The 18,714-nt window shown below is 34.4% G+C and overlaps 3 protein-coding genes across 7 annotated transcripts in view; 2 read left to right on the forward strand and 1 right to left on the reverse strand.

Annotated features, from left to right (window-relative positions):
* LOC111064042 (rab11 family-interacting protein 1) overlaps positions 1 to 2,466 on the forward strand; it is a 66,016-nt gene extending 63,550 nt beyond the window's left edge. For all 5 annotated transcript variants that reach the window (XM_039442301.1, XM_039442299.1, XM_039442300.1 and 2 more), the window contains one exon: positions 80 to 2,466. In XM_039442301.1, the coding sequence (XP_039298235.1) occupies positions 80 to 250 (171 nt within the window). In that variant the 3' untranslated portion in view covers positions 251 to 2,466. The remainder of the gene's footprint in view (positions 1 to 79) is intronic.
* Positions 2,467 to 4,656: 2,190 nt separating this feature from the next.
* Positions 4,657 to 5,753, reverse strand: LOC120354369. The gene is made up of 3 exons (XM_039441420.1): positions 5,744 to 5,753; positions 5,402 to 5,698; positions 4,657 to 4,763 (listed from the first exon to the last, which is right to left on the reverse strand). The coding sequence occupies exons 1-3, from the start codon at positions 5,751 to 5,753 to the stop codon at positions 4,720 to 4,722; spliced, it is 351 nt and encodes a 116-aa protein (XP_039297354.1). The 3' UTR covers positions 4,657 to 4,719.
* Positions 5,754 to 10,054: 4,301 nt separating this feature from the next.
* The window catches only part of LOC111051988 (E3 ubiquitin-protein ligase HUWE1), a gene marked incomplete in the record, with an annotated part of 177,940 nt that continues 169,280 nt past the window's right edge, over positions 10,055 to 18,714 (forward strand). Inside the window, 5 exon segments of the mRNA XM_039441421.1 lie at positions 10,055 to 10,134; positions 11,826 to 12,074; positions 12,659 to 12,898; positions 13,849 to 13,908; positions 14,962 to 15,129. Coding sequence (XP_039297355.1) covers positions 10,090 to 10,134; positions 11,826 to 12,074; positions 12,659 to 12,898; positions 13,849 to 13,908; positions 14,962 to 15,129 — 762 coding nt within the window.

Below are 18,714 nucleotides of genomic sequence, written 5' to 3' on the forward strand. Positions count from 1 at the left end.
TGTACTTTGTAAAAGCGATTTTTCATTCTGTATTTTGGTATTTTGCATGCTTGAACGCTTTGACTTGCTTGTTTCGCAGGATTTGATTGAAATGGTGATGCGGTTGGAGGCGGATCTGAAGAATAAGCGAGCCCAACAAAAGGATTTAGAGGATTATTTAGATAATCTGCTTCTTCGTGTGATGGAAACATCGCCTCGAATTCTACAAAATCCCTACATTAATTGCAAGGCGCAAGCTAAAATTATGTAGCACCCAAATAGCAATTCTTCATTTTTATGACTTTGTCTTCCGTGAACGACTTTATTTGGTCACATTTCAATTTTCTATTTTTATGCTTCAGAACTTCATGACAAATTTATTGATTGATGAAACTAATTTTTATTTGTTTTATCATGAAATAAGTGAAAATTGTACTTTAATTATTGTGATGTATTCTGCTTTGAAGGCAATGACAATAATAATTATATATTTTTATATTAGACTTAGACGTATATAACTATTAGACGTATACGTCTGAAAAATAAGTTAATTCATATCAGACTTTGGTGAACATACCTGCAATTCTTCTATTGGTTGTTGAATTCATAAGCTATGAATTACCATAGTCATAAGACTTGAATCAGTATTGAAACACTATATCCTAAACCAAGGTTAATTAAGGTTGTTTATGGTTGATAAAGATGGAAACGATGGTTAATAGTAACGGTGTTACTACTTCTTTAGTGAACAAAGCTGTAATTTTTATTGGTTGTTGCTTTGAAATTGTTCACATTGTCAAATTTTGTTCGTTTAAAAGATCAAATTTATAATTTTTTCGTTGTCTAAACCGATAATCCGTTATTAGAATTTTATTGAATGTAATTTACAATTACTAGACTCGTTTATTCACATAAAACTCGCGCATGAATTGGGATATTAGATTAATCTATGGATAGAAGATGTCTGTAGAGTTATTGGTCGTTCTAGCCTTCAAATTTTGAATCTGAAGCCATTGATTTAAAGTGGGAAAAATTATGCGAAGTTTTTAAGATAACATATCGAACGTGCTAGTGTTTATGTGTATTAACTGAAATTAATGACTGAAGAATGAAGATCGGTTGATTCGATTTTTATACAAGTTTAGAAAATTTCTAACTATATTCTCATTTCTATGTTTGTCATGAACGTGTCTTACCTTCAGACATGTACGCGGTCATTTTTCTTGTAATGACTAATGAGTCTTTGAATTTTAGATACCATTCTAATGGCTTTTCAGATGAGTGGTTTCTGGTTTAGAAGATTCATTTCTCTTTCCTTTTCAGGGCTACTAAGATATTGTACTTCAAGATTCATTTCATTTAAACTTTTATTGATGTTTTCTTTGTCTAACTCCTGTTGACTGTGTCATTTGGCTGTGACATTCAAGATAACTTAATGGAAGACATTGTCCGGAAATGAAGAGAATCATTTTAAAAATGTGATCAATTCTCCATCCGTTGTATAACATAGTTAGTTGAGCTTAACATACTCCGTCATGTGGAGGTATTGTACATTTAGAAAAAGTTATTTTGTTATGAAGAATCAAACGTGGTATAAACATTTGTTTATTCTTGTATTATTGTTGAAATAATGAAAATGTTTATTGATACTTGTTTTGAGTGTAGAAATCCTTTATAAATGCTCAACGCTTTAGCCTTAGTTTGAAGCCAAATTAAGAGTGAATATTTGCCTTATAAAAATACATATATACGAGTTTTATAATAACCATGTGTAGAAAACACATTACACATAGAATAAAAACCATTACAAACTTACAATTAAATGAAGATATTTCGGCGATTTAAAGCGCCTTTCTCAATCAAGACTTGATTGAATTGACTAAATCTGATTCAGTCAAATATCTCCAGTTAATATTTAAGTTCATACATGTATTCTATGTTATGAGTTTCCTATATACGATTATTATATATATTTTAATATTCTAGTTAAAGAGGAAGTGCTTTATGTAAAAGTAGTGATTTATCAAGTAGCCTCATGCTCACGTTTAGCTGAATACCATTCATGAAACTTATTGTACTTCAAATAATTATAAATCTGTATTTGAATTTCCACTGCATTAAATTATAATCCAGGTAGTTTTTGTCCACTATTCGTAGCCTCTGCAAAACTCAACATTGATTATCTTGAAATATTGATAATACTTGAATTTTTGTTTGATAGAGTGATAGAGAATCCTCAGACACCAAATATAGATGTATAGTTAACTCTACATGCTCAGTTGCCAAATCTAACCTTTGCACTTTCAGTATTTCCCGTGAGGTGGTTTGAGAGCATTGCATACTGGATCCTGATTACTGATACATGATTATCACATACTGATACATATTGAATATGAAACATGAAAAATTCTAGATTTGTTAGAATATCAGTATTGAACTTGGATTATTTTCACTCGAAAGGTTGCTGAATAGAGTACATTAATGTCATGATTTCAATGATTTCATCCAGTATTATAAAATTCAATTTACCACATTCAAATAGTGTTAATCTGTTATCAAGATTTGTTCTGTTTTTATTTTGTATTTTATTATAATTGGTTTTATTGTTTTCACCATAATTCTGAAAAATATATTTTTCTATGATAAAATTATTAGTTTTACTTGTGTAAAAAATCCTATAAAATAGAACTATAGTGTTATTCAAATTTTAAAGACAGCATCTGATTAGCATTGGTTTGTCATTAGAGTACTTATATCACCATAGAGAAAAGATAGCATACAGCTTGAGTTAACATTGAAATTTGGAACATAAACGCCCTATACTATGGGATATCTCCTTATGCTATTTTCTTTATGCTTTCACTGTATCCTTTCCAAAACCGCACCGTTACAAGGAATGGTCAATTTTGGAGATAAAAATATGCAGTTTTGTTACCTATTGAAAAAGCTTTTACTCCCCATATGACTGCCTCTCATAATTAATTAGATGTAATTAATCATGATTAACCTTCTGGTAGTCGCGGCTACTCAGTCACACGAGCAGTCGCGTGTTGTATTTTATACAACATCCAATTTTCTAAGTGTTATGTACTCTGTTTACTGTCAAAACATATTAATTAATTGTATAATTACTTTTTTCATCTTCTTGGATTATTTTACGCCTATGAACATTTGGATGATTACCATTTCATAGCCCAATAAGGTACATCAAACAAAGCCATCAATTCTGTTTTATTGGTTCGTTTACAGTCTCCGTATACAGTCTTTCCCTATCTTATGCACTGTCGCGACTAAATGACACCTAAAGACTGAACCATTGCTCGGTTGATACTGCAACTCAGTGGAGTGATGGGGGGGGGGAAGTTTTGGAATGCATAGGTGACTAATCCACTGACACCACCCCATTCAATAGTTTTGTGCAGCAAAAAACTGACTGTTGTAATTTTTACAACAGTGCGACTGCCGGAAGGTTAATTGGATAGTAAGTTCACGTGAGTTCCATCTTCCATTGTACATAGTGCCATTTACTACTGTCAATAAGTGAGTGATAAATAGATATAATTATTAAAAATACTACATATTGTCCAATCACAGATTTATTAAAAAACGTGATGAACTGAGATACCAGACTGGTTTACTAGAGATTGTTAATGGTGTAACAACCGAAACCAGTATCTCAATTTTTTAATAAATCCGATGTGGACAATATCTAATCATTTTGTTCAATATGGATGATCACTACAATATCACCTTCACAACTATTCAGAAAGTATAGATTTATAAATACAGTGAAAGGTGAAGTAGTAGGTACTTGAATACTTGAATTTGTTGCCAAGGAACTGGGATCTCCAGATAGTTAGTGCTAAAACTTACATACATTTAAAAGAAAAGACAAAAAGAGGCTTCTCACTTAACTTTCCTGGTGAAACTCAACGAGTTTGTACTTCACAATAAATTGTGTATCAAGCCTTTTATCTCCTTGGAAAGCCTGTTAAAGAATGTACCATAGTGCAGATAATGCAGATAGTCTGCTGCGAGGTATTTCCAACGAAGGCAACATGTCTATAGTGAGGTCCACGTTATAATGGCAGTATTGGATTAATATTGGTGTTGCGAACCATGTCTATCATTCGACAAAGCAGATTGTGCTATCCTTTTCTACGTCCGCAACGTTGCTAAATCTTTTTTCAACAGTTTAGAAATATAATTGATCAACAAAATATTCTATCACAATTATGAATATTAAGTATTAAACCATTAAGTAATATATCTACAACCTAATTTAAGTAGCCTACATCATTATTTTATTTTTTTCATCATTGTATATTTGTACTTACAGTATTTGTGGAATAAAGAAGATTTTTGATTTCATATTTTTTTACAAATAAAATATAATTGATTAATTTTAACAGAAATGAACAGTTAATATTACATGAGATTATACCGGTATCAGCTATCCTCCATAGAATAAGGCAGTAGCAAGGAAGAGAATCGGCAACGCTGTTTTATCTTATTCTTCCCTGTCATTATAATGTGGACCTCACTATAATATTGTATATGCATGAATATCACCTCTTCTTTGTAGCAGATGCTGGTTTTTGTTCATGTACATCAGTGAGCACAGTAGCCTACATACTGGCTGTACACAGTGATGATTCCAAGACTCCTGAAGAGAGGCCGGCAATGATACCTGAAGTCTGAGAAGGTATTCTCAGGGCTTTTTTCTGTAGGTGCAGCACATCATGGGCGGTTGGTGCATTGACCCCACAGCATTTGATATGGATCTGAAAAAGTGAGTGGTACGGTATCGTACACTTAAACACTTTATCTTCACCAAGACCAGCGGAGCCGGATAGGTTGTGTCAACATAATAAGAAATAACTTTTCTTGAAGCTAGTCATGAGTATAAACTTGAGTTATCAAGATGGCATGGTCACTTCAAAGAACTCATGTAACCCATAGAAAGGGTTTTCCTTAAGCCAACACTTGAGCTTAGCCTTGAATGCCTGGGTACTCAAGGCTGTTAACCATCTAGGCAGCTTGTTAAAGATTTTTAGTGACACAGTAAGAAATGAGTCCCTTGTCCTACTTAGTCGGGAATAAGGAATGTCAATCATGCAACCATTCCGAGTGTTATGACTATGTAAGTCTCTCCTCAAGTTGTACTTGTCAAAATTTACCTTGACATGGAGGGCACTTAAATATACGGTATATAATAATTAAATATAGTAATTATTCCAGTAGACTTGAAGAGCGGTCTGCAGTGTTCAAGGTAACCACTGGGGGTGATGATGTGGACAGCTCTCTTCTGCATTATTAAAACTTTTTGACAATAAGATGCATGACCCCAAAGCTGCAGCCCATAGCCCAGGATGCTGTGGAAGAGGGCATAGTTGACAACAATCAGGTAGGGTCTGCTCACCAGCTGTGTCAGCTTCCGTAGTAGATAGGTCACACTCGGTCACTCTTGCCAGCCTCTTACACAGTTCCTCAATGTGACAATTCCATTTGATCTCAGGATCGATGATAAATCCAAGGAGGGACACACTGTGATGATCAGGGCTATGTTGTGCCAATGAACAGAGCAGCCTCTGAGTCTTGCCAAGATTCAATTGGAGCTTATTTGTTTCCAGCCACATCCTAGCTTCTCCAAACACAACTTCTGCCACCTGTAGAGCCTGAGTTGGATTCCGACCAGAAGAGATTATAGTGGTGTCATCTGCAAATTTTAGAGCCCTCCCTTAAATTGGCAAAATGGCAGTACCGTAGGCCATGATGAGGCTGCTGTTGTCAACCAGGTGTCTCAGTTTTCTGAGGTTTAGGTTAGGCTAGGTTACTCTTCAAAGTTCACCTGTTGAACATGATGATTCCAGCTCAACCTCCTGTCCATTCAGAAACCTACTAGCAGCTCCATTGGATCTTCTGCAGCTGTTTGCCTCTTCAATGAACAGGCTAGGATGCTCATTTTATCTTCATTGAGCTTCAACTTGTTAGCTATAAACCACAGCTTGGCCTAAATGAGACTGGCATACTTTTTTCCTTTTTCCTCACTGGAATCAAGGTGGTGTCATCCGCAAAAGTACTAGCTACCGTAGGCCTACAACCTACAAGCTTGTGAAGTTGTTCATAAGCAAAATTTTATCTCAATCATAAAAATGTATTACAGTATTATTTAAACATTGAGAAATATATTTTCTTGATGATTAAAACATGATATTGATTATTTTAAACAAGAATGAATAGTTGAATATTACATCAGATATATCGGTATTACCTAACCTATCCTCTATAGAAGACAGTGACAATGGCAGAGAATCCTAACCTTCTTTTGTTTTCAATTTCATTGTCCTGCATTCATTCACATGATACGGTATGTAATTCTTCCATCATTACTTTATAAATTTTAATTATTTTATTAAAGTTGTATGCCTTGTAGAGTAGAAGTAGGATAGTAGGTTTCCAGAATGTCTAAGACATCTTGAAAAATATCCATTTTTGAAAAGCTGTTTATATTATTCAATCATCAGAATAAAGAATATGGATTATAATTATTTAATTATAATTCATCATAGTTATGACAATAATAATCTATTTTTATGTTGAAAATAGGATGTTATTGAATATGGAGAGCTCCATATTTATTATGAAATAATTATTATCAATTACTCAAAATTTATTATCAAATACTCATATTTATCAACAAATACTCCAAATTTATTATCATTATTATCACTATTTAATTTAATAGAAAATTATATAGATTATAATATTTTTTAACTATCATAAGGCTAGACTATATGTAATGTGAGTAAAATTGTGGAAAGAAATCGAATAAAAAGTAACTAATAATATTGTCATCATTCAAATATTATATTTGTAAATAATAATATTAATATAAAGTAAATCCCACTTTTTTAAACAATTGCTGTAATCCAACAAAAATATTCATAGATTACACTTGTACTTCATTTTTCGAGAAACTTATGATCTTCTGCTTTCAATTCGAGCAACTACAATTTTTCAATTGGTAATGATTGTAGACAGGACGCTCTGGACAGCAAGTATTCAACTTTTAATGTCTCAAACTCCAAAAATACAGGAAAAATCGAGTTGAAATTTTTTTGTGAGGAATTCTGATCAATCCATATAATATTATATAAATTGAACTGCCGAGTAATAATAAAATCATAGAATTTTCTAGAACATGTTAGAGTGCTTGGTGGAGCTTCTTTGTATGACTGGACGCTTACCTATTTGTTGCTCTTTGTGTCCCTTGCCTGTTCATTCTGCAGTATCTAGCCACTAGCCACTACATACATCGACATCTTGGATTTTGTGTGATAGATAAAAGAGTCTTCGCGGTTTTTTACATTGCAGTTTTCTCAGTTATATTTCATGTGAAATCCTTGTTAATTGATTAAAGGTGTTTAGAAACGTCTGTTGATTTGTAAGTAAAATTTATTTTTGCTGAACTTCTGCTCAAATTGTTTTTTCTTGCAAAATAATGTTAGCCTACCATTGATTGGCCCAGGCTCAGGCTGGTGCTAGTGAAATCTCAGAATAGTGTTCTTGTTCACAATAATTATTCTTGAAGTATTCATTGCATTAATTTTAGCACCTTTTGCTCTCTCTGTATCTAAATTTTATGAATACATCTATGTATTCAATGCTTTAAATGTATTAAACCTAAACTATGAAAAACGTCATACCCCCCTTCCCCTCCTCTTTGTTCATCTTGTTTTATCCAGTCTTATTAATACTGTACATTGCCTAGAAAGCGTTTACTCGTAAGTAACAACACTAACAGAAATTGAAACAATATTTCTCATTCAAATTATGCTATATGAGAAGTCAATAATTTTTATTTCTTATGTATTCTTATCCAGTTGACTGACTATTAGTTGACTGGCTGGTGAAGCCATGTTAGGTTAGCTAGCTCGCTAAACAATGACTTTGAATTTTTCATTTTATCACTCGCCAAAATACGAAATTTTATTAAAGTATTAGAATACATTTCTTTTGGGATATGGTTTTAATGTTTTTGATAATTTATTTTTTTCTGTTCAATTTGATTTGATAAATATGTTGGGATACCTTACCGTGTTGTAAAATCTTATTATTGAAGATTGCGGACAAGATGGCCCATAACTACCAAAGAATTGAAAATGATTGCAAGCTTAACCACGAATGGTATTGTTTTTTTTAAGATTTTGGGCCTTGACAATAGAAAAACCTTTCATGGTTTATTTGCGGAATGGAATTTAAGTTCGATTCGTCGACTAGTTTGGTGCATGTTGAAAGATAGTTTGATAGTGGTATAGTGTGATGTTTTCTCTTAAGATTTAAACGGAAAATGTCGGAGCAATTTAAAAATATTTATATTTATATCGATTTGATTATTACAAATTTTGATAAGTTTCCGTTAACAATCAGTTCATGAATTTGATGTATGTGAATGATTGGATTAACCTGTTTAGTGCTATTTTTATATAATTTTAAGACTGTAACGGGCTAAAAAAACTTTTTACTAGTGATATTTTTCAAAGTTTTCGATTTGTATACTATCAAAATAAAAAAATTGTATCAGGAAATATTTTTTCCCGATCATTACTTTGATATAGGCCTATGAGTATCCGAAGTTCTTGGAACAGTTCATTTCAAATTCGGTAAGAGATTTTATTGTTGATTGAATGAAACTAAAATTTCCTGAAGATATCAATTTTTGAGAAAGTCAACCCATTTACAAAAAGTTACTGAAAATAAATTTCAGTTGGGTTATTTTTGGTCATTTTTTGTAAATGGAATTACTTAATATAAATTTGATATTTTCAGGAAATTCTTGTTTCATTCATGAAGAATTTATCCTCAAAATTTCATGAATTTATTACCGGATTTGTAATGATCTGTCCCAAAAATTCAAACTTTAGTCGTTCATATCTCAAAAGTTATTTTCAAAGTTTTCGGAAAAAATAATTCCTGAAAAAACTTGTCTAATTGGATAGCTTGATATAGTATACAAATCGAAAATCTTTGAAAAATATCACCAGTAAAAAGTTTTTTTAACCTGTTGCACAGCCTTCAACAGCATAATTGAATTTAATTACGGTAAAATAGTTGCTATTGATTTTTCATTTAATTACAGTAATTAACTTTCGTTTATTGATTTCAATCAGTTCTGATATACTGTATTTGAATCAGCTCTGACATCCCAGCGGTAATAATTACTTTGTAGGGTATAATGATCATGAGAATTGATTTAAAGTTTGATTTCCAAAGCGTAAATGGAATCCCTTTTCTACATATCATTCCCTTTTTGATTCTTATTTTATTAAGCCGAGGCTATTCCGTTTCAAAAGTTAATATTTAAAATTTAGTTTGATTTAATCTTATTTTCAAGTCTCTTGCACCTTTTCTCAGACTATATTTGTATTTCACTCATGACCGCATTTTCCCCCTTTTTTCAAAGATCTTTTAGTTCAATATAAATCTCAATTCGACTTGCTACTTTCATTTCCTGTTCGATAAAAAATGCTCCAAGACAACTTGAAATACATGTCTTACTTGAATCTATCTTTGTTCATTATGATGATTGTCGATAAAATCGACATCTTTTTATGTTTGATTGAGTAAGTACATTGCTTACTTGAATAAATCTTGGTTCATTATGATCTCTGTTTATACAATCAATAACTTTATTAATCATAATTCGTGTCTATTCCCCTGGGAATGTACATACAAATCAAATCAAATCCATTTATTGCCATCGACAAGTATAAAACAAGTATAGGCCACGTCATAAAAATACAATCATTGTTATACATGTACATAATATCACAATTTAAAAAATTTTCATATTAAAGCTAAAATATTCATCAAGATTGTAAAAACAGTTTCTAATTAGAAAATCTTTAATTCTTAATTTGAAATCTTCCACAGCCAAGTCTCTAATGTTTAATGGTGATTGGTTAAAGAATCGAATTGCACACGCCCTTAAATGTCTTATTGTACAGTATTTTGTGACTCATGTATTTCGTTCAGTTTTGATCGCAAACTAATTGCAGTTTATTTGTTTGCAGCTATAGATGACGTAACAACAGATCATCTCTAGATATGAAAATCGATATCACCAAAGCTCGCAAGAGCAGTCTGGAGGTGGTAAGTATTTTGTTATTATAACAGGAATGTATCTGTCATTAATTACTAGAATCGCACAAATAATGTTTTGATTCTCATTTCTCAGTTTTACAACTTCATTATTTTTAAAAGATTGCAACTCTATTCTACAAATCTTACATAATTTTCACGTTTGAGTGCACCATGCCGAGAGAGTAGTATTTAATGATTGTTTCTTCAATAAATTATGCTTGTAACTTTCTTGTTACTTGGCTCGACTTCTTTGCTGTCCAGTAACTAAATCTAATTATTGGAGTCTCAACTTTCAATCAGCACCACCCACGATAAATAATGTAAATGATGTAGTTTTGTTTGCCACATATTAGCATCAGTGAAAATATAATTACCATGAGTTATAATTTAACTCTTCCCACTCATCACGGACGATTATGAATAATGCCATTAGAACTTGAGGGATTAATATTCTCACTATACTGGTCATTTTCACTGACGACAATGATATGTGGCAATCCAGCTGAGATTAGGCTTGGTTGCACAAAAGCCGGTTAAATTTTAACCGTGATTAATTCCAATACGTTTTTGAAAAGATGGCTTCTCTGATTGATTCTCGTGGAATTAATCACGGTTAAAATTCAACCGGCAATTGATCGTAATTATTGTAGAATGTCTTAAAAATTCAATATTTCGAAGCGTGATTTGTTTTCTTTGTACTTTCATATGGATCCTGGGTTACACATTTGAAATATTGATTTTTGTATCGTGAATAAGTACTATAATAATTATGCTTGGTTTTGTTTATTTAGGCTTAAATTCTAGCCCAGAATATAAATTTACGGAATTCGGAAGAGAAAAAGTTTTGGGCTTGAATCATATTGTTTTTCAGACTAATTTAGTCTGACTTAGTCATAGTTTGATAACGCCAATGTTCAGTTCCATTCTTCCTCGCATTCTATTGTATCGCATGATACTGGCTCATGTTTTACGGATGAATCATCATCTTTCAGCTGAAGACTGGCATATTTGACTGATGACGATATTTCATCGACATTTTTTGATAAGAGTGTCTGTTCTTGAGTTACATACAACATGGTTCAGTTCCACTCTTCCGCCCATTCTATTTTATCGCATGATTCCAAGTCACATTATATAGATGAATCATCATCTTCCAGCTGAAGACTGTTCATACTTGACTGATGACTTTATGCCATCGACATATTTTAATAGCGTGCCTGTTCTTGAGTTACAACATGGGTCTAGCCTAGAATTGTTGGATTAAATATTGATCCACAAAATTGTTGAGTTTGTCGTCGACAACTATTCGGGATTTGAGTTTCATGTACTAATAAAAGTTTAGCATAGTCGTTTCTTGTGGTGGTGAATTAGATGCTCATATTGAATACATAGTAGTGATGTACTTATCACAACTATATAAAACATTGAAATGAAAACCTTGTTTATTTGGCGGAGTTAGGATTTGTTAGTCCTCTACCACCCAACCTATACTCATGAAGAACATGATAGGGCCTACGATTTTTATCAATTGGACATGAACTGTTGAATTGGACATGTAAAGCTCGTTTCAACACTGCAAAGATTACTACTCAACTTTTCGCAACTTCACAATCTGTTCTGTGTCTCGGTATTTGTGAAGGATACTTATTACGTGTAACCAGTTATCTCCATAAATAAATAACGTTATCCTTATTTGACAGCCTCCAGACTGTAAGGAGCTAATCGATCGCCTGCTGAGTTGCACTTGGTCCGAAGTTCTGATCGAACTAAGAAGGATCGATACATGGACGTACGGAAAATGCGAACTTTTCCATTGGGTCAAAGTGCTCGATTATTTCGATAACATCTTGGAGTCGGCGGTGATGCAAGATGGCAACATCCACACCTCGAACCCAGATGGCATTCCTGAAAACTGGCACTTAAAACTTGACAACCCAGAAAATGATGAGGTAAACTTTCTGCTCAATCTTATTAAAGACTGGTTTCACGATTTCTCACACCACTCAGGATATGTTGATTATTGATTGCCCTGAGGGTTATTGTGATGAAATTGTAATGAAATGAAAATTTAACTTGTTTCTTAATTCAAGTTTTTTAAAAACAAAAACGTTTGCTTCATCAATCAGTTGCGTGACTCGAAAAAAGGAAAGAAGAGCCCAAATGTTAAGAAATTAAATTCCACTTGATTCACATATCAATCAAATGCTAAACACTCGATAATAATTGACAATTTCTATGCGTATAAACAACGTTCAATGCTAGTAAAACATCTAAATCTAAGTTATTGGCTCTGTCATCTTCTACAGTTGTAACAACAGTATCAACTATCTATGTTCCCTTCCCTTGCTTGTTACTTTCTTGTAGTCGATTTATTTTTGTTGATCTTGTTATTTAGAAAGTGTTTCTTTTGTTTTGTTTGTTTTCTGTAACATAATTAAAATTATTTGCTTGGTTCCAAGTTCAACTTTCTCGAATTATATTCGACATTCTCACCATTCTTCTGTGACTTGAACGAAAATTGTGTATTTTTCAGCTGAAAGAACTCGTTATTTGGGTACTGCATTTCACGACACTGCTTATTGAACACTCATCTTCCCGGCATATGTACAATTCAGTTGAACATCTTCTCGTACTGCTATCGTCATGCAATCTCGACGTTGTGTTAGCTGTACTCAACCTGCTCTACATGTTTTCCAAGAGAAGCAACTTCATTCTGCGTCTGAAACCAATTATGAGAGACTCACTTCTCAAGTACCTTACCTATCTTGCGGAGGTAAGTGATTGATATTTCTCTATATTATACTTTATTTTGGTTATATTTTAGATTCAAAGTGCCAGTTGCACAAAAGCCGGTTAAATTTTAACCGTGATTGATTCCAGGAGAACCAATAAAAGAAGCCGTCTTTTCAAAAACCCTTCTCTGATTGGTTCTCGAGAAATTAATCACGGTTAAAATTTAACCGACTTTAGTGCAGCCGGGCCTTATATTGGTAACTTGATTGATATGTGTCTCAGTTGTAAACCTTCACTTCCATTTATTGTTGAGAAATGAATTTTATGCATACTTGATGGCAATTTTTCATGAACCTTTCTCAAGACTAATATGATTCAGGAAAAATGGATTTCACAAGCATCAAAATCTGAAAATATTTTTATTGACGATAATTTTCTTGTATTAATAAAAAATGAAGTGGATACAGTGGATCTTCTCTCACAGTTGTTTAGCTTATTTTTGTGGGCTTCAATGTCTCTATTGCATTCATTTTCATTCGTAGTGTGTTTGTTTTTGACAAACATTATTGTTATTGGGTCTCATAATCAGCATATTATATAATAATAAATTTGTTTTTATTTCTACTTTAAAATACTCTGGCCCGGTTGCACAAAAACCGGTTAAATGTTAACTGTGATTAACTTTACGAGAATCAATCAGAGAAGGCGTCTTAGAAAAGACGGCTTCTCTGATTGGTTCTCGTGGAATTAATCATGGTTAAAATTTTAACCGGTTTTTGTGCAACCGGCGCTCTGTTTACCCTTTCTAAAAATATTACTCTTTAATCAGATTCATTGCAAAAAATGTGATTGAAAGAACTAGTCTTTATATTGTTTTGTACACATGCTTTAATTTCTGATATTCCCATGATACATGTTTGATTAAAATTAATTATTTATCAAGGTTTCCATATTCTTTATTGTGATCATAACTGTTGTTTGTTATTTCAGAGTTGGGGAGGTCGCGAAAATGGCTTTGGTCTGGCAGACTGTTGCCGTGACAATCCTACAGTAAGGAGATTTCATTATTAATATAATACATTTTAAGTTTATAGAAACCATGATTTAAAGATATTGGTTCCAATATTGTCCTGTTTGTCTTGTTTACTTTGTACTTGACAATAATGATTCTCAGTTCATATATATATTTCATATTTTCTCCGAGATATATTATACTTTAATTCTCACCTGATTGATCACGAGTAAATGTGAGGAAGCATCCTGCCTAGTTGGAACATTAACATGAAAAATAAATCGACTTATTACAACAGTTAACTTTATAGATATCGATGCTCAACTTGGATCTATCGATATTTCAACCTGTAACACTAATGTAACACGATGAAATTTTTAGCTCGTCAACAGAATGCATTGTCACTTATGGGGTAAAGTAATGGGATACGAGCGAAATAGATGCTACCCATAAGAGGCCATGCATTCTGAAGACGCGCCTTACGGTCTTTTCTGCCCGTAAAGTTGGAGTTGATGATTCTTTCCAAAATATTATCTACCACTAGTATTGGTTAACCAACTAGTGTGATCTCTTCCAGAGTAGATTTTTATGCTGTTTAGAGTGCCTCAGAACTGAGAGTTTCAATTTGTCTAGTGTATGAACATAACCTAAAAGGTTCTGTTCAATTAGTTGTTGAAGGTGAATGGAATGGTAAGAGAGGTTAGGTTTTGGCTTTTAAATGACAATATTTCAATATTATTTGTAATATGTTGATAATTTTATGTAATAAACACTAATAACGAAAAGTTGAAATACTTGCACTTGGAAAATGACACCCGTAAGAAGTTATGTGGTCCGGGTATTTTACTGGAAATATTAGCCAAGTTACAACTTTGGATAATTTATAAAAGATGATTGTTTGACAAGACTAGTTTCACATCTATACACCTCCAAATTTATCAACTTATGTTCGAAGACTAATTTTATTTCATATATTGTGCTAGTTTACTCAGAATATTCAATATAAATGATTGGATGGACTAGTAATGTCTCATCTACGCTCATAATTTAATAAGATTTGTTCAAAGTTAACAACGAATTCATTTTTTCAGCATTTCCCGCCGACCGCAACAACTCTTCACTATGAATTTTATTCAGAACAAGTGAACCACAATCAAGCTTCTTGTATCCACTTAGAAAACGTGGATAAAATCAATCCCAGTCCTGCCGAAATTATGAACTCACTTCTGGGTGCTTGGAAAGTTCCCATGGATGGCCAGGTAATTACAAACAAATTTGTACAATTACAATTCGTGTGAAATAGATTTTTTCCAGCACCAGACTTTAGATTAGGATGATTACGACAGGAGCTACATAACAGCCGTCGGTCCCGGCTGCCTAAAAAGGCATACCAGTCGTTAGGTCATGTCAAAAGTATGAAAAATAAAACAACACTTCAAGATTCATTTGATTTTCCAATTCATAATTATTTACTTTTGAGGTTATATGAAAATCGTTCATTCAACTCAAACTTGACTAATGTAAACTATTATATAATCATAAGGCCCGGTTGCACAAAAGCCTGTTCATATTTAATCACGATTAAATACCACCTTGAGTTTGGAGAAAAGGTATAAGTTACTAGTGGCCATGTCACGTTTGTATGGTTGGTTATCGAAATCATCCATTTGATAATGGATAATTTTCCTGGATCTCCTGCTAATGCTGTCAAAGGGATGTTATTATGAAATTCCAGTCCCTCAGATGGGAAAAGATAACCATCCAGGATCTTATAAAAATATAGTCCATGACTTCAGGAGTTGTTCAAGTCTAGACTTTGGTATGTCTCCACTGCTCATGAAGTAGGCCTATGTGATTGGAAGTATAGCGGCTCCATTGTGCCTATTGATCAACAGCTGTTTGGAATGTGGAGTCTTTCCTGACTTGTGTAAGACTAGAACAATTCCTGTCTTCAAGGAAGGTGATCCTGAATAATTTGTTTTACACATCCAACTCATTGCCTATTTTGAGGAAAACTCACTCTTCTCACCTCATCAGTTTGGATTCCGAAGGAGACGTTCTACCACAGATGCTGTTTGCTTCGTGGATGGACTCCACGGGGGGGGGGGGTTAATGGGGAATGAAGGCCTTCGACTGTGTTTCTCACTGTATTTTGTTGGAAACTTGAGAGATATGGAGTTGAATGGGTGGCCCTCAAGTTGCTGATGGATTATCTGGCTCATTGTAGACAGGTGGTGTCAATAATTGGTGGTGCTGTGTCGGATGCTCGTCATGTATGCTGTGGCGTGCCTCAGGGTTCTATCCTGGAACCTCTCATCTTCATCAACGACCTCGGGCTGGATGGAAGTGCTCTCCTATTTACCCGTTTACCCAAAGCCCTGAAGGATAACAGCCACGAAAAGTTTGCTAGGGAAGTTAAAAAATTGCTCATTGAGGCTTGTCCTTACTCACTTGCTGACTGTTTTGAGGTGTTCTGTTGAGCGGGTGTTGGCTAGAGAGTGGGCTCTCAAAACATTGTTTCTATTGAATGTAAGAATATAAAATTGTGACGTGTCACATGCTGTGCGAGCTCTGCTCGATTATACAGCAGCATGTGACAAAAATTGAACTAAACTAAACTATTTGCAGATGACACAATCTAGTTGCCAGGGATACACTGGATGCTGATGTGGCGATACACAGGTGTGGCCGCCCAACTGTTAGGCTAGCTATACACACATCGATTTTTGTTCCTACGATTTTTTGCCGGCCTTGATAATTCTATTAGATTAAACAGATGATGTTTGTCAGGCTCCGTTTAATATGATAGAATTCATAAGGACGGCAAAATGTTGTACTAACAAAAATCGATATGTGTATTTCTGGCTTTAGAGGTGGCCAGTGATTATTGGTTCCGGTTGAACAAACTTGTGTTGAACGAGAGGAAGCCACAAAGTCTACTCTGCACTCTGAGGCGGAATCCACCAATTTTCGGGGATTGCAGTGTGAAGCTGATTGGATTTATGATGGATGCCACATTGACATGGGAGCAGCATGTTGAAATGATCTGCAATAGACTGTATGATGGATGCCACATTGACATGGGAGCAGCATGTTGAAATGATCTGCAATAGACTGTATGATGGATGCCACATTGACATGGGAGCAGCATGTTGAAATGATCTGCAATAGACTGTATGATGGATGCCACATTGACATGGGAGCAGCATGTTTAAATGATCTGCAATAGACTGTATGATGGATGCCACATTGACATGGGAGCAGCATGTTTAAATGATCTGCAATAGACTGTATGATGGATGCCACATTGACATGGGAGCAGCATGTTTAAATGATCTGCAATAGACTGTATGATGGATGCCACATTGACATGGGAGCAGCATGTTGAAATGATCTGCAATAGACTGTATGATGGATGCCACATTGACATGGGAGCAGCATGTTTAAATGATCTGCAATAGACTGTATGATGGATGCCACATTGACATGGGAGCAGCATGTTGAAATGATCTGCAATAGACTGTATGATGGATGCCACATTGACATGGGAGCAGCATGTTGAAATGATCTGCAATAGACTGTATGATGGATGCCACATTGACATGGGAGCAGCATGTTGAAATGATCTGCAATAGACTGTAAAGAGTCACATGTCTGATGCGCAAGCTGAGAGGTCATGTTTCTTCGGAATACCTGGTTACAGCATACCATGGCCTCTTCCACAGCTATACCAATTATGGTATTGTGCTTTGGGGTCATGCAGAAAGATCCTGCTTCTACAAAGTAAGGCTCTCCGGATTATCACCTCGTCTCGTCGGCTGGAACACTTCGCCAATATTTAGGAGACTGAAGATTATGACAGGTTATAGTCAGTATTTGTTTAGTTGGATGCTACTGTTGAGAAGAGGCCAACGTACCTATCAGCAAAGAGGACATGTACACAGCCACTACACAAGGAGGAGGAATGATATCTATTTGCCTCATGCCAGACTGACTCGATCGCATAATAACTTCCCTGTCCGTGCACGATTCATAACAGGATTCTGGTGTATTCCCGAGAGCAGGAGAAGAAAATCTTCGAGAGGGCGCTTCGTGAGAGTCTGACACTCTACTCCCTCAATGAAGAGGCTACACAATGTTTTTCGAGATCTATGACTGACCTCCCATCTTGATCTTAGTTTTTGTCAAGTTTTAAATGTTGACGCAATCTATCCAGCAAATGCTGGTCATGAATGGAGATAACTGTATTATTGTAATTTGTTGAAGTAGCCGTTTGGTTGTACCAGCACTGTGAGTCCGAGTTGTCATGCATCACAACGATTCCGGAAGTCATTCAATTTCCAGAGACCATTCACACACAACCTCATCACTAATAACGTTCCCTGTTGAATCATTCTTCGTTAGTTTTATGCTAAACTTTTGTTCGCAAAAACGAATAAAGCGTAACTAGCACTTGACAGGAGAAGTGAATGAAGCGGCCATGTTTGTGGGTCTATAACTCGACAACAATTTACGATGTGGCCGCACCGATCACATTTTTCAACTCATTAATCATATATTCAGAGGAGTGACCAATTGAGTCACCCTTCCAACGGTAATAGCAAGCGCATGAATCCAAACTTATCTTAAGTGATAGCTTAGCGTGACCACGGAGACAAGTCGCTTTAGAGTAATTGAGAATTCATGGTTTGATTATGAGTAATCATGATTTTTCAACTCATGAATCATATTCAGAGGAGTTGTCTCAAGTGGTCACCCTTCCAATGGGAGTAGCAAGTGCATGATTCTCAACGTATCTAAGGGATAGATAATCAACTGGACCATTGAGTCAAGTCGCTTCCCAA

The sequence above is a fragment of the Nilaparvata lugens genome, chromosome X (assembly GCF_014356525.2).
Source record: "Nilaparvata lugens isolate BPH chromosome X, ASM1435652v1, whole genome shotgun sequence".
In the NCBI taxonomy this organism is placed as follows: Eukaryota; Metazoa; Arthropoda; class Insecta; order Hemiptera; family Delphacidae; genus Nilaparvata; species Nilaparvata lugens.

What these genes read in the sequence shown, in the direction of transcription:
- LOC120354369 (XM_039441420.1), bottom strand. An exon ending in TACGGAAGCTGACACAGCTG is followed by an intron (nt 4,764 to 5,401) that starts GTGAGCAGACCC and finishes TCACTTTTTCAG; the next exon opens with ATCCATATCAAATGCTGTGG.